The 15,826-nt window shown below is 44.8% G+C and overlaps 1 protein-coding gene across 2 annotated transcripts in view; it reads left to right on the top strand.

Moving 5' to 3' along the window:
- KLHL8 (kelch like family member 8) overlaps nt 1–15,826 on the top strand; it is a 122,316-nt gene that overhangs the window by 95,102 nt on the left and 11,388 nt on the right. For both annotated transcript variants that reach the window (XM_073599891.1, XM_073599900.1), the window contains 4 exons: nt 10,931–11,042; nt 12,652–12,820; nt 14,691–14,850; nt 15,265–15,466. In XM_073599891.1, the coding sequence (XP_073455992.1) occupies nt 10,931–11,042; nt 12,652–12,820; nt 14,691–14,850; nt 15,265–15,466 (643 nt within the window). The remainder of the gene's footprint in view (nt 1–10,930; nt 11,043–12,651; nt 12,821–14,690; nt 14,851–15,264; nt 15,467–15,826) is intronic.

Genomic DNA, 15,826 nt, shown 5'->3' on the forward strand with positions numbered 1-15,826 from the left:
GGGGGGGGGATCACCCCCAGGGAGCCAGTATCAATAACCCTAGACATTCAATAGAGATCCCAGATGGTGGGTCCTAACGTGTATTGGAGGAATTCATCAGAGAAGCGGAAGAGATCCCAGTGAAACCATCTAGACTTATGTTCCTCTGATTTATCTTGCAAAGCAGAGGTCAGATCTTCCATTTTGCTCAATGTCCTTCACTCTTGCGAGCCAGTGGGCCACCATTGGCGTGGACTGTTGCTTCCATAGAGGTGGGATGCAGGCCCGTGCCACATTAAGGAGATGTTTGAGAAGGGATTTATGATAACGTTTCCTTGATAAAGCGGTGAGGTTAAGTAGGACTGCTGCTGGGTTATCTTGTAAGGAAATATCTGTGAATTTATGTATGAGCTTAAGCACCGGTTGCCAAAAAGTTTGAAGCACAGGGCAATCCCAAAAAATATGTAGGAGGCTGCCTGAGTGTAGGCCGCTGTGCCAACAACTATCAGTTTGTTGAGGAAATAGCTTAGCAAGAACAGAAGGGGTTCTATACCAATGCATCATTATTTTATAGGTGGTCTCTTGGTATTTGCTACATAGAGATTTCTGTGCACAAAAAAAGTGTTCTTTTTGGGGTTCGGTGAAGGTAACTTGCAAGTCCCTTTCCCATTTTGCCAAGAATGGGGGTCCTCCGTGGCGTGGAGATCTAGTAGGAATTTGTAGGAGGTTGATAAAGACCTCCGGGTCGGACCCTCTCCTAGGCAAAGTTCCTCAAAGGAGTGGAGCTTTCGGGTAAAGAGGGCTGGTTTGGTCAGTGAGCCAAAAAAATGCGACAGATGATTAATCCTCCAGCAATCTAATATGAGAGGAGCTCGTCCAGAGAGCACGTTCTCCATTGGTGTTCAACCGGAGGAACCTAGGAACAAAGAGGCCCTTATGAGTCCCTGTGGGGCTTGCGAGAGAAACGACAGGTCAGTGAGCCCAGGTATAAAGTCCGGATGACCAACAAGTGGTGTCATTGGGGTTGGAAAACTTTTTTCAGTGAGGATAAATGGAAAAACCTATTCAGTTCTGTAAGAGTAGGGCTAATCAGCGGATGGGTAGTCAAGTGGGTGACATGATTTTTCCCTGCCCAAGGTAGACCAGCGAATGGGGCCTGGGAAGCCTCTTGTTCCAACAATGCCCAGAGTTTCAGGTCGCTATGTCGGCACCAGTCCACAACCCTGGTCATATGTGCCGCGGTGTAATATAGGGCTGGGTCCGGAAACCTGAGACTTCCCTTAATCTTTGGTCGTAGTAATAGTGCTCTGCTGAGGCGTGGGTGTTTTACCGCGCCAGATGAATCTGATGAATATTGAACGTACAGCGTGAAAAAATGTCTGGGGTATTTTGACCGGCAGTGCTTGCAATAAGTACAAAAGTCTGGACATTGCATTCATTTTGAGTATATTACAACGGCCGAACCAGGAAAGGGCCAAAGAGTCCCACCTTTTTAAGATCAGCGGTGAGCGTAGATAAGAGAGGCTGGTAGTTGAGGGGAATAATGTCATGCAGATTTGCGGAGATTTTTGTTCCCAGGTATTCAAATTCGATGTAAATTTTATTTCTGACCGGTAGTTTCTGTTTTTTATATATATATTTTTTATATAGTAATTAGATATTTTTGTATCAATTTTAATATGTTCATTGTGATATAACATATGATGTTGGCAACCGGGAGGATCAGTAGGGACGCTGGTGGTTTATTTATTTTAGTTTTAATATAAGCAATGTTCTAACCTTACTAGCAGTCGTTGTGTACTGTTTTTGGTTACACAAGGAACGCAGTGCTTGATGGGGATTCAGTTTTCTCTTTACTTCCTTATTATCAGCGTTCCGCTGCCTGGGGGTTGCTATGGTGATGGGTACACATTCACCCCTACTGGCTAGATGGATCAGCTGATCAGATCTATAAAGCGGGTGACGAACGTCATGCCGTCACCGCTGATGAAGTCCCACCCCCCTTTTGGGACGTAACGCATACAGATGTCACATGACCTTGTTCGTGACGTCACCCGCATCCCACAACGCGATCCTCGCGGATATACTTCGCCATCTATTGCCATTTGTCCTAGCACTGGGGTACAGTGCGAGTTTTGTGAGTGTTATTCATCTTTTTAATAAACAACATTTTGATTTAAATCAGAGAGCACTAGATAATGTTGCTTCTGTTCCATGTACCGATCTTGGAGTTGATGAGGAATCCATGTCTGGCTACCTACACCGACATTGCACTTTACATGCTGAGTGAGCTTGCTGACCTAATTACCCATAAGAGAATTGCTGTTTTAACCTGACTGATTGACTCAGGGGTCCACCGCTTGAGGTGAGTGGCCATTTCGCTTGTTGGTGGAGGGTGTCACTGAAGTCACCGTACATGTCTTACTCATCACTCTTACCACTGAATACCTGTTAGTGCTCTTGCAATCATCTTGCTATATGAAGAACTTTGAGGACTGTTTTTATTTATATTTTTCATTCACTTTTTGGTGCTAATTTTAATTGTTTTTGCTAGTTTTATTATCAGTTAACGCTGTACTGCCTTTCTATATTGTCTAATTCGGGATTTGATATTTTGACCCTCAGTATTTCAGCTGCTATTATTAGATATTTTTGTTGCGCTGGTTGATTCTTTTTTACTGTTCCCAGGATTGCAGGGGGGGCGCCCCTTGTGGCTAAGTGCAGCGTAACCCTGGGAGTGAGACAGGGAGTACGGTGCCCAAAAGTGCACGGGTTGCCAGAGCGCTGTTGCTGATTAGCAGATAGCAGGGAGCTGCTGGGGTGTGCTGGTAAGGTTGAAGGGCAACCGTGCAAGGAGGGATTCCAGGTATGGAGCCGTGGAGCAACCAGGAGCGGAGTCAGAGCCAGGCCAATGGTCATTCAGCACAGGAATCAGTCCAAGGTGAGGTACATCAGGATAATTGGTAACAGAGAAGGTAGCCGAGCCAGGGGTAAAACACAGGAGGACGATCAAGGTACAGATGCGGAGCCGAAGAATAGTCAGATCCAAGCCGGGGTCAATGCAGGCGGAACACTGGAGCAGTCCGGCAAGCCGAGTAGTAACAGGAAGCAGGTATCACAACAGGCACAAGGAACACAGGAAGCTGATGATAATCCAGCAACCAGCATGCACCAGCAGCAGGCTTAAATAGGCAGAAGGACGCCACCATGAGGAATACTGGCATAATTACCTGTCCTACGGTTATCACCCTGACAGTGCCCCCCCCCTAGGGGCAGCCTCCGGATGCCCAATCTGGCCCATTTTTCAGGGTATCGGGCTTGAAACCTCTGCAACAGTCTAGGGGCATGAATGTTATCTGCTGGTTCCCAAGAATTATCTTCTACAGAGTAACCATTCCATTTAACAAGAAATTGAACAGTCCTACCTCTCCGACGGCAGTCCAGAATGGCTTCTACTTCGTATTCTGTTTCATTGTCCACCAAGATTGGAGGCGGCGGAGCTTCTTCTCTCCCTGGAAAAGGACTGGAGACAACAGATTTTAATAAAGAAACATGGAATACTGGGTGGATTTTATAGGAACTTGGTAAAGACAATTCAAATGCCACTGGGTTAATATCCTTCTTAATTGTGAATGGACCGATAAACCTTGGTCCTAACTTCCGGGAGGGGCAAGCAAGCTTAACCACTTCCAGCCCACGGACGTCATATGACGTCCTGGGCTTTGAGCGGGTATATCTGAATGATGCCTATAGTTAGACATCATTCAGATATTGCCGGTTTCAGCCGGCGAATCTCTACACCATAGGAACGATCATAGCGGCCGTTCCGCTGCTTGATCGTTCCTATGGGAGGCGAGAGGGGACGTCCCCCCCCCTCAAGCCGCCCTCCGGTGCTTGCTCCGTCTCACCGTTACGATCGGTGAGGCGGAGAGTGGATCCGCCGGCGCCGGATGTAGATCATAGAGATTTCCGGCGGACCAGATGGTCCCCGGAGTCTCTATGATCGTCGGAGGCCGGGCGCGATGTTATGGTGTCACGCCCGTCCTCTCCATTAAAAAAAACGGCGCCGCTTCGGCTGGGAAGCGGCGATCGTTTTATTTTTTTTATTTCAGGCTTCCCAGCCTAGTGGTGAGATATGGGGTCTTATTGACCCCATATCTCACTATTAAGAGCACCTGGCATGTCATATTGCTATTACAAGGGATGTTTACATTCCTTGTAATAGGAATAAAAGTGATCAATTTTTTTTTTTTTTCAAAAAAGTGTCAAAATAAAGAAAATAAAATATAATTAACAATAAAAAAAAAAAATAAAATAAATTTTAAAGCGCCGCTGTCCCCGTGTGCTCGCACGCAGAAGCGAACGCATACGTAAGTCCCGCCCACATATGAAAACTGTGTTCAAACCATACATGTGAGATATCGCCGCGAACGTTGGAGCGAGAGCAATAATTTTGGCCCTAGACCTCCTCTGTAACTCAAAACATGTAACCAGTAAAAAAATTTCAAGCGTCGCCTATGGGGATTTTTAAGTACCGAACATTGGCGCCATTCCACGAGCGTGTGCAATTTTGAAGCGTGACATGTTAGGTATCTATTTACTCGGCGTAACTTCATCTTTCACAAAATGCAAAAACATTGGGCTAACTTTACTGTTTTGTTTTTTTTTTTTTTTTTTAAACGCAAAACAGTTTTTTTCCCCAAAAAAAACGCGTTTAAAAATTCCTGCGCAAATACTGTGTGAGATAAAAAGTTGCAACAACCGCCATTGTATTCTCTAGGGTCTTTGCTAAAAAAACATATATAATGTTTGGGGGTTCTATGTAATTTTCTAGCAAAAAAAATGATGATTTTTACATGTAGGAGCAAAGTGTCAGAATTGGCCCGGTATTGAAGTGGTTAAGATTTGTTGAGGAAAGCCACACTCTATCTCCTACTTTAAAGACGGGATCTCTCCTCCCCTTGTCATAATGTTTTTTATAATTCTCTTGGGCCTTCTGCATAGTTGCCTGGAGAGTTAGGTAATTAGCCTGAATGGCATTTATCCTGTCCTGGACTGCGTGGACTGAGGTCTCTGGTATAACATTAGGCAAGAATGAGGGATGGAAACTGTAGTTGGCCCAGAAAGGTGACTGATTGGTGGAAGCATGGATTGAGTTGTTGTATGCAAACTCCGCACACGGGAGTAGCAAGGACCAGTCGTCCTGGGAGAAGGAGCAGAAGCAACGTAAGTACTGTTCTAAAGTTTGATTAGTTCTTTCGGTTTGACCGTTGCTTTGAGGATGCTAAGCTGAAGATAGGCACACTTTAATGGAAAGCATTTTGCAGAGCTCCTTCCAGAACTTAGAGGTGAATTGCACCCCTCTGTCGGACACAATGTTGCTCGGTAGGCCGTGAAGTCTGACTATCTCCTTTATGAAGATCTTCGCCGTGTCAGCAGCAGATGGTGTACCCATCATGGGCAAGAAATGTGCCATCTTGGACAGGCGGTCAACGACTACCAAGATGGTTGTAAATTTCTCAGAGGGTGGTAACTCTACTATGAAATCCATAGATATTTCTTTCCATGGTTGCTCCGGCACAGGCAATGGGCGTAGTAGACCCCAAGATCTGATGTTAGACCCCTTGTTACGTTGACAAATGGTGCAGGAACTGACATATTCCCTGCAGTCAGGCTTCAGAGTGGGCCACCAAAAAGATTGCTGAACAAGCTCCAAAGTCTTTCGTACCCCGAAGTGACCAGCAAGTTGGTGGTCACTTCAAGTCTTTAGGACCTGGGCTCTGGCTTACTGCGGAACAAAAATTTTGTTCTGATACCAAAGAAAACCTTCCTGGTTTCTTAGACAGTGCTTCTGGTTCAGAGCATTGGGAAGAAGCTTGTTTCAGTGAGAAACTCAGGTCGGTTTGAATCATGAGAAAATTCTGTGGAGACAATATAGTGCTAGGAGAGGAGTGATTTCTTCGGGAGTGTCAGGAAACATCCAGGACAAGGCATCGGCCTTCCCGTTCTTAGACCCCGGGCGGAAGGTTATATGAAAATTGAATCTGGCAAAAAACAGGGCCCATCGAGCTTGTCGGCATCTCAAGCGTTTAGCGGTGCAAAGATACTCCATGTTTCTGTGATCCATGAATATCATGATGGGATGCTGAGCACCTTCAAGGAGGTACCGCCATTCCTCCAGGGCAGTTTTAATAGCCAAGAGCTCTCGATCTCTTACGTCATAATTCCTTTCAGACGGACTCATCTTCCGCGAGGAGAAGGCCACAGGATGGAGTAACGACTTAGAACCCTGACGTTGGGATAAGACTGCCCCTGTGGCAACTTCAGAGGCCTCAACCTCTAAGATGTAAGGGAGGACCGGATCAGGATGTTGCAGGATAGGTGCGGAGGTAAAGAGGGATTTGAGGATATCAAAAGCTGATTGGGCTTCTGAAGACCACAGGAACCGAGTATGTAAACGGGTAACTTGGGTGATTGGTGAGATGGAGGAAAAGTTCTTTATAAACCTCCTATAAAAGTTTGCAAACCCCACAAATCTTTGTACTCCCTTTTTATCCGCTGGAGTTGGCCAGTCCAAGATTGCCTGTACCTTTTGCGGGTCCATAGCAACACCACCAGTGGAGATAATTGGCCCCAGGAATTGTATTGACTCCTTTTCGAAATCACACTTCTGCTTTTACATAGAGTTTGTGCTTACGTAGAGTGTGCAGAACTGTCCTTACATGTGTACGATGGAGCTCCAGGGTGGTTGAAAATATCAGGATATCATCCAGGTAGATGATGACGAAGTAATCCAGAAATTCTCGAAAGATATCATTTACGAAATGTTGGAATGTGGCCGGGCGTTGCACAATCCAAATGGCATCACTAAGTACCCGAAATGTCCAAAGCGAGTTCTAAATGCTGTCTTCCATTCGTCACCCCCTCGGATGCGAACGAGATTGTAGGCTCCTCGAAGTTCAAGCTTAGTAAATATTCGGGCAGTACAGAGTCTCTGGAAAAGTTCTGGAACTAGAGGAAGAGGGTAACGGTTTTTTATAGTGATTTTATTGAGCTCCCTGTAATCCACACATGGTCTTAGGGATTTGTCCCTTTTTTCGACAAAAAAGATTCCGGCTCCAGCAGGAGAAGAGGAAGAATGGATGAAGTCTTTCTCCATGTTTTCATCAATGTATTGGCGCAATGTTCCTAGTTCCATCTCTGTGAGGGGGAATATGCGTCCGAATGGGATTTCGGCTCCTGGGAGTAATTTAATTGGACAATCGTATGACCGGTGTGGTGGCAGGACATCAGCCTTTTTCTTGTCAAAGACGTCTGAAAACTCCTGGTAGGCCGGTGGAATACTCTGGTTGTTGACAGGTACAGGTTGAACTGACAGGCAACTGGCTACATTACTGGTTTCAGGGGCAAGCCAGTGCTGTAGGCAATAAGGAGAAGTGAATGAAATTTCTTTCCTGATCCAGTTGATCTGGGGGTTGTGGGCTTGGAGCCATGGTGAGCTTAGAATGTCGAAACGTATGAATTCCTGATGACCATCAAGAGTAGTAACCAAAAGAGGAGCGGTGTCTTGTGTCACAGGACCGGAACTAGGCAGGGTGCCATCAGCCAGGAGAACTTCCAATCTACGTTTCTTGGGAAGTAGGGCCAGACCGAGGTTTACTGCTAAGTCCAAGAAACAACTGCATGCCCCGGAGTCAACTATGGCCTGAAGCTGAACCCCCTTGTCGGCCAACTGTAGCGTGATGGAAAGGATAAGGTGAGAATTGGAAGTTCCGGACATCTGGAAGTACACTGGAGAGTTCTTGGGTACCTTGTTGGGCCTTATGGGGCAGTTGCTCAGGAAATGTCCCTTTCGGCCACAATAGAGATAGGCTTGACGCCGACGCTGTTTTTCCTCAGGAGTCAGTGCAGATCGCACCAAACCAACGGGCATAGCGCCGATCTCTAGTACCAGCACTTTGGGAGTCTGAGAATGTTCAGCCTGGCGCTCCCAAAGGCGTCTATCCAACTGGATGGATAGTTGAATGAGCCCCTCGAGGGTAGCAGGGATGCCCACCCTGGCCAACAGTTCTTTAAGGGATTCAGAAAGCCCCAGGCGAAACTGGCATTTCAACGCAGCCTCATTCCAGTCTGTATCGCAGACCACAGGCGGAAGTCCACAGTATAGTCTTCCACCGGGCGACGTTTCTGTTGAAGAGAATGCAGAGTGGCCTCAGCTGTGGCTGTACGCTGGGGGTCTTCATACAATCGCAACAAGGCCGTAAAGAACGTTTCCACTGAACTAGTAGCTGAGTCCTTCCGTTCCCATAACCTGTGGGCCCATGCCTGGGGTTCATTGGTCAGCAGGGAGATAAGAAAGCCAACTTTGACAGTCTCAGTGGAAAAGGTACGGGGTTGCAGAGCCAGATATAACAGGCAGGCATTCTTGAAGGATCTGAATTTCTGCCGGTCTCCAGAGAAACGTTCAGGGGTAGGTACCTGCGGTTCTGGGGGCAAAGTCAGTACTGAAGGGGCCTTAGCAGGGAGATTAGTGGAGGAAGAACCAGGATCCAAAAAGGCAGATGGTAGCATAAAATGTTGGAGTTTTCCTTTTAATTGAAGGTATCCTTCCTGAAGAACTTGGACCACTCGTGTAAGGGTAGCGGCCTGTTGGCATAAAGTCTCTATTGGGGACGCACCTCTGCCAGCCTCAGTCATGGCTGGATTATACTGTCAGAGTCCTGGATGTGAGGCCGGATTGCAGAGGGGGCGCCCCTTGCGGCTAAGTGCAGTGTAACCCTGGGAGTGAGACAGGGAGTACGGTGCCCAAAGGTGCACGGGTTGCCAGAGCGCTGTTGCTAAGTAGCAGATAGCAGGGAGCTGCTGGAGTGAGCTGGTAAGGTTGAAGGGTAACCGTGCAAGGAGGGATTCCAGGTATGGAGCCGTGGAGCAACCAGGAGTGGAGTCAGAGCCAGGCCAATGGTCATTCAGCACAGGAATCAGTCCAAGGTGAGGTACATCAGGATAATCGGGAACAGAGAAGGTAGCCAAGCCAGGTGTCAAACACAGGAGGACGATCAAGGTACAGATGCGGAGCCGAAGAATAGTCAGGTCCAAGCCGGGGTCAATGCAGGCGGAACACTGGAGCAGTCAGGCAAGCCGAGTAGTAACAGGAAGCAGGTATCGCAACAGGCACAAGGAACACAGGAAGCTGATGATAATCCAGCAACCAGCATGCACCAGCAGCAGGCTTAAATAGGCAGAAGGGCGCCACCATGAGCAATACTGGCAGAATTACCCGTCCTATGGTTATCACCCTGACAGCGTTTCAGCTCCTGTAGCAGGGAGGGTAAAGAGGTAAGGGGCTCAATAATATAAAATAAAAGTTTGTCGGCATAGGCTGCCACTTTATGTTCGTATTGGCTGGATCTGATGCCTTTAATGGGCTGATTACTTCTGATGTGGTGTAAAAAAAAAAAAAAAAAAGGCTTCAGGGAAAGAACGAATAGCAATAGGGACAGGGGGCAGCCCTATCCCCAGAGATCTTTTGACAGTGCCTTGCCACTTATAGTTGATTGTTTGCTACAGTTGCACTACTCGGAACTGAAATCGTGAACCAGGAAGTGCCGGTAAATGGCTTTCCTCAGTTTGCGCTGACAGGGAGATCTGATTGGCCTTGATTATCAGCTCAGCCCCCATGAGAGGTGCCCATGTGCTGCCAGTCTGTGCCAATCGGTACCCCATCAGTAATGCCTGTCAGTGCCCTTCAGAACTGAGCGATAAAACCTCACTGATCTCTCAGCTCTCGGTCCTCAGCCTGCGGAGAGCTGGTGACTGACTCAATCACTGGCTCCCTGCTCTTCCCCTCCAGCATTGATTGGAGTGCGGGGCTGTGGAGGGAGCGAAGTGGCTAGCTCAGGCTGAGCCAGCTGCTGGTCCAGGCTTCTGGTCGGCATCTTTTGCAGAGCCTGGACCGCCTCTGTGATGTCAGCCAACAGCAGGCTTTAGCCCCCTGTCTGCTGAAAAGGGGTCACAGAAGTGCAAAACGAACTGCACTCCTGTGACCCACAGGAGAAGTATAGCCATAAAACGCTTTGCCCATACTTCTCCTTTCAACTTCAAGTGAACCTGTTACTAAAGCAACATGGTTATTTTTTAACCTGCCTCTGCAACATCTTCAACATTAAGAGACTTGCCTTCCCTTTCTATTTCTTGTGAGGAAAAGCCCTTTTGTAAGCTTTGGCTCTGTTCAGGTTGGGAGACGAGGACTCTCTCCCCAGTACCATGTTATGGCAACAGGCCAACATTAGAGGTGTAGTTCCTCTTCTTTCTTCTTGTCAGGACAAAGTAAGACGCATCTCCCCACAAGCAAAGATATTCCTCTTCCAGTGCAAACATCTACCCTCAATCACTGACTAGACTCTAGTTGTCCTCCTAAGTCTCCTCTCGGCTGTGTCATATCCTAGCCTAGAACTAAGACTTCTTTCAGCTCTGCATTTAAAAACCCAGCACGGCAGGATTAATCACAATATTGTCTGCCTGCAATTGAAGGGTTGTCGACTCCTGCATTAGAGGACAGGGAGTGAACCTCGTGATCCTACCCTATAGAAGTACCAGGTGTTTCTTTCCTTAGAGGTAGGCTTGTATAAGGAGAAAAAAAAAGTGAGCAGGAGGTTGAGCGAACACTAAAGTAAAGCAGTTGCTTTGCCCTGCATGGACAAAGCACCAGTTTATTTTAAGTCCTTCCATGAAACTTGACATTTTCTGTAGATTTAAGATTCCCATCTGTTAACTAATTTTGTGGCCCTCCATAAAAATAGGCAAAACAAATGTTTTTTTTTTTAACAAGGGGACATTTACAGCAGATCCAGGTAACCTGTCGGCAAAAACAGAATTCTCCAGTTTCTGAAAGCTGCTTGTTTTGTGCATGTGTGGGTGTTATTTATCTTTTTTATTTTTATTTTTTTTTTAGGAAAGGTCTATGCAGTTGGTGGCCATGATGGCAATGAACATTTGGGTAGTATGGAGGTGTTTGATCCACTTACAAATAAATGGATGATGAAGGCATCAATGAATAAAAAAAGGTACTGCAAAACATTACCTTCCCCAAGATGCTGTCGCTTTCCCTTATTTCAGATAATCTGTTGCTATCCAGGATACCTTTTGTGTGCGTGAGTTCAGCACTGAAGAATTTGGTGCAGCTCTGCATAGAAACCAATCCGCTTCCAGGTGTCATTGTCAAAGCTTAGTTGAACAAGCTGATATTAGAAGCTCATTGGCTACCATGAACTGCTGCACCAGATTCTGAGTGCTCCAGTTTTAGTTAATCTCCCCCTTTTTTTGTTTTTTTAACTTTTGTTGTAAGAGTAGGTTTTTGAGTTTTTTTTTTTTTTTTTTTTTTCTTTTTTTTTTTTCTTTTTTTTGCGTTGTAATGACAATTCCTATTCCACAGAACCTATGGGTTGTTGATTTGAAGCTAATTTTGACTTTGTACTAATTTTGCAGTATTCAGACACAGTGTTCAATTTCATACAATGTCACGCCACCTCGGCCATATTAATTAGAAGTCTGTCCCTAGTATGAATGAAGGGATTGGCAAGAATATCCTATTGACTCAAGATGACTTGTTGTGAATGTCTTTGAAACTGATTCGGGGGGGTGGAGGATTTGAAGGGTACCCCCCACTACCAATACTTGATAAAACTGTAATACAGTGTTTCTCAACCTTTTTTTTCAGTCCAAGGCACCCTTGCAAATTATGGACAGTCTCGAGGCACCCCTTTCTAAAATGTAAAAAACGAAACTAATAGTTTTACATTACACAGCAACATCCAAACACGGAGGACGCCCAGCGTTAGTTATTCTTCCAAAGCAAATACACCCTTACACACTGGTAATGACTAGTATTCCAATGTTTCTCTTCTCCCTCAGTTGTTTTTTTTTTTTTTTTTTTTTTTTTTAGCTCACTCCGCTAATGTGACCCCAGCGCTGACTGAGAGGGGCAGGGGGAGGGGCAAATAAGGCTGCTATGCAGGTGTCCGACGTCCTTTATCAACCCATGACGTCATTGGTCTTTAAGACGCCAGAGGCTGGAAGGTTGTTATTGTGCACAATGAAACTTGTGGCTATGTGTAAATAAAAGGCAGGGATCCACCTGTTGGCTTGTATACCATTTTTGGGCTTTAAAAAAAAAAAAAAAAAAAAAATGCACCCTGGTTGGAAAAGGCTGCTGTAATAAACTGTGCGGCTAGTTGGCTTTGCTGCTGCTGCAGTACGCCATCATTTATTTTTGGTAAATCCACTAGGGGGTGTGTGATTTCAGTTTTTCAAGCCTGTCTGTTGCAGAACAGCAGAAATGATATAGGAACATTTACAAATCCTGCTTGCAAATAACTGCCTTCAAAGGCAACCCTTTTAGGGGCTTATTTACTAAATAACTTGAGAAGTGAATATTCACTTCAATTATCTAATCAAAGAAGATTCCCATTATTTCACCTGCACCTTGTATGGTTGAAATTAATATTCTCACAATTATATGAAGAGTCTCAACTCCTTTAGTAAATTAGTCACTTAGAATGCAAAGTATGGTATCACTAGAGTACATGTTTTCTGTTTTCATGATAATGGTGCTACTAATATATTATGTATGTACTGTAGATTAAGTGCATAAAGTATCTTCTCACTTTTTAATAGGAGGGGGATTGCATTGTCGTCTCTTGGTGGCCCAATATATGCCATTGGTGGGTTGGATGACAACACATGCTTCAATAATGTAGAGCGCTATGATGTGGAATGTGATCGCTGGACTGCTGTCGCTCCAATGAATACACCTCGAGGTGGTGTTGGATCGGTTGCTCTTATGGTATGTGAACAGGCATAGGGCCTAATATAGTAAGGGGGAAGTATTTTTAGCCAGCATGTAGGAAGTGTGTGTGTGTGTGTGTGTGTTCTATTTTTTATTTTTATTCATTGTTGACCAGATATTGTTGTTTTTCAAGAATCTTCTGGTACAAGACCAATGACACCCCTAGGCGTGGGCACCAAAGCCACTTTCTTTGAATCTCATGGCAGGTGCCCTGGATCCTGGGTTGAGGGTGGTCCTGGGTGGAGGATGGGGGTGGCACCTGTCCTGACTGTTGCACCAAATAAGGGATGGGAGGTTGCAGACAGGTAATATAGTTGTGAGGCATTAGTTTCTTTTTTTTTTTTTTTTTTTCCAGTGTGCACTGTAAGAGTTGCAGGAATTGAGTGTCTGCAGTCAACCCAGGCTAGGCAAAAACAAAAGGTTGCTTCTCTGCACAGCTCCGCAAGTATGCTATGATAGCAGGGGACTCTTTCCACATTACAGTATATTTTCAAGTGTTCCTGAACTATACCCTTCAGTTAGACTAAACACACTACAACTTTTCTCCATAATGACTGGCTATTGGTATGCCAAGTCTTTGTAACATCACTACATAGAATACTGCGTTTTCATATTCTGCTTCCAATTTCCCAAAGCCTGCCCAGCATAGAAGGAAGCAACTGTCTCTGACCCAGCTGCACCCCGTACCCACAGCGATGCTGTACATGATGCAGCTTATCCTTGTGACTAGCCATATCACTGCCAGTGTAACATGAGACTCCTTGGCCCACTGAAGTTACAGCTTGACTGGAAGATGGTTACGTTTTCCCTGTGGGTTTTACTTCTTTGGAAATAGTGCTTAAACAGCATACTGTCACTACTGCAGGTGTGTGACCCTCGGCAAAATTCTAGAGCCCCAAAAATGGTCCCCAATTGTTGCTCACTCCAATGGGGAATCGTATAGAAATGTTTCTGAATTGTGAGGGGGCATATTAAACTATTGGGCTTTGTTTTCCACAAACATTACCTCCAAGTCTAGCCTTAACTTTGATTTGCAGTCTGAGTGCAGTGAGCTATTGTGCCCAGACATACACCCACTTGAGAATTCACATGATGGCTTTTCCAGCTAAATACAGTATTTTTAACTTTCCAGAAGGAAGGAGTAGAATCTGCACATGCCACATCACAAGTATAGGTTTGTGAACATGAAATGGATATAAAACGTGTTTCCATACTTTTGTAAGGCTGTTTTGGTAGTATGATGGCTGTGATTAGACATTTCAGACATCTTAATTTCTTTACATAGCTGTACATATAGCTATAATGACAAACCTGGGAAGTTGTATATGCAGAACTATTTAGAAAATACTGCATAAACCTTTTTTTTTTTTTTTTCTTTGTTTCTGTAGCAAAGCTTGAAAAATGTTTGTAGGGCCAGCTGCTGGAGCTCTGTTCCTATTGATGTAGGCACTCCCAACAGAACTAAATCTCCAAAAAAAAACCTTTCTATTTAGTGTATTAGCGGGCTTGTGGCTTGTTGTTGTTTTTGAGGGGAAAAAAAATTATGTATGCAAATGGAAATGTTAGAGGGTGAGGGAAAAGGTGAAGGCATGTAGTCCAACTGTCAGAGCTGACAACTATGATCTTGATTTCAATGCAGCATAGACACTGTTGTCAGCCCAAACAGGATGTTGAGTGCACACTAGATTTCTGGCACATCAATGGGCGTTTTTCTGTATTTGCAGTATTTTTAAAGGCATACCTTGTGGGAAATTTTGATGTACACATATCACAGATGCATTAAATTGTGTGTGTGTGCGCACGCGCAACTGTGCATTTTATTATGCATATTTATGTACCATATTTTAACTGCATTTATAACTTTTAGAACCATGTATATGCTGTTGGAGGGAATGATGGTGTCGCTTCCCTCTCAAGTGTGGAGAGATATGACCCTCATCTGGATAAATGGGTGGACATTAAAGAGATGGGCCAAAGAAGAGCAGGCACTGGAGTGAGCGAATTACACGGATGTCTCTATGTTGTAGGTGAGTGATTTGATGTTGCACGTGACCATAAAAGTAGATATATTTGTGCATAGCACAGTTACGAAAACCTTCAACTGAGCACTGCATAATAAATGGGGGGGCTGCTTGTTTTGGGGGGCACTCGGCTGGAGGAAGGGCCTAGGAGCGCTGACGGGGGACCTGAGAAGAGGAGGATTCAGGCTGCACTGTTCAAAACCACTGCACAGAACAGGTAAGTATAACGTGGTTGTTGTGTGTTTTTATTTTAACACGACTTTTAACATGTACAAAAGGAGTACAAAAATCCTATTCACTTTTTAAGAACCCAATTGATCAATTCACAGTATTTTATCTTTTTTTTTTTTTTTTTTGTGTGTGTGAAGATTTATGATCTGTGTGCAGTAACATATTTACAATGTATAATATTTCCTTAAGGTGGATTTGATGACAATGCCCCTCTGAGTTCTGTAGAGAAATATGATCCTCATACCAACAGATGGGAGTATGTTGCAGAACTCACTACACCGAGAGGAGGGGTCGGCATAGCAGCACTGATGGGAAAAATATATGCAGTTGGAGGTCATAATGGAAATGCATATCTGAACACGGTGGAGTGCTATGACCCAATTATGAACAGGTGATTGTGCATAAGTGTAACTGAGACTATATTTAGCGTTTAAAATTTTCCATTGCTAGCACTAGGACTTGACAAAACCAGGTACCACTTTTTACTCTGACGTCCATGTAGAGTGAATATTAAAGGTCTTTAAATGCTCTTACCAGTTTGCGTATGCAGCAGAGTGATCTGCTTGGGCTCTGGTCCCATGTCTTGGAGGTGATGATGGGAAGTAAAGCAGCCAATGATTTATTATTATTATTATTATTATTATACAGGATTTATATAGCGCCAACAGTTTACGCAACGCTTTACAATATAAAAGGGAGATGATACAGTTATAATACAAAAAGATACGGAATGGATTAAGAGTGCCCTGCT

This window comes from Aquarana catesbeiana, linkage group LG01 (assembly GCF_042186555.1).
Source record: "Aquarana catesbeiana isolate 2022-GZ linkage group LG01, ASM4218655v1, whole genome shotgun sequence".
NCBI lineage: Eukaryota > Metazoa > Chordata > Amphibia > Anura > Ranidae > Aquarana > Aquarana catesbeiana.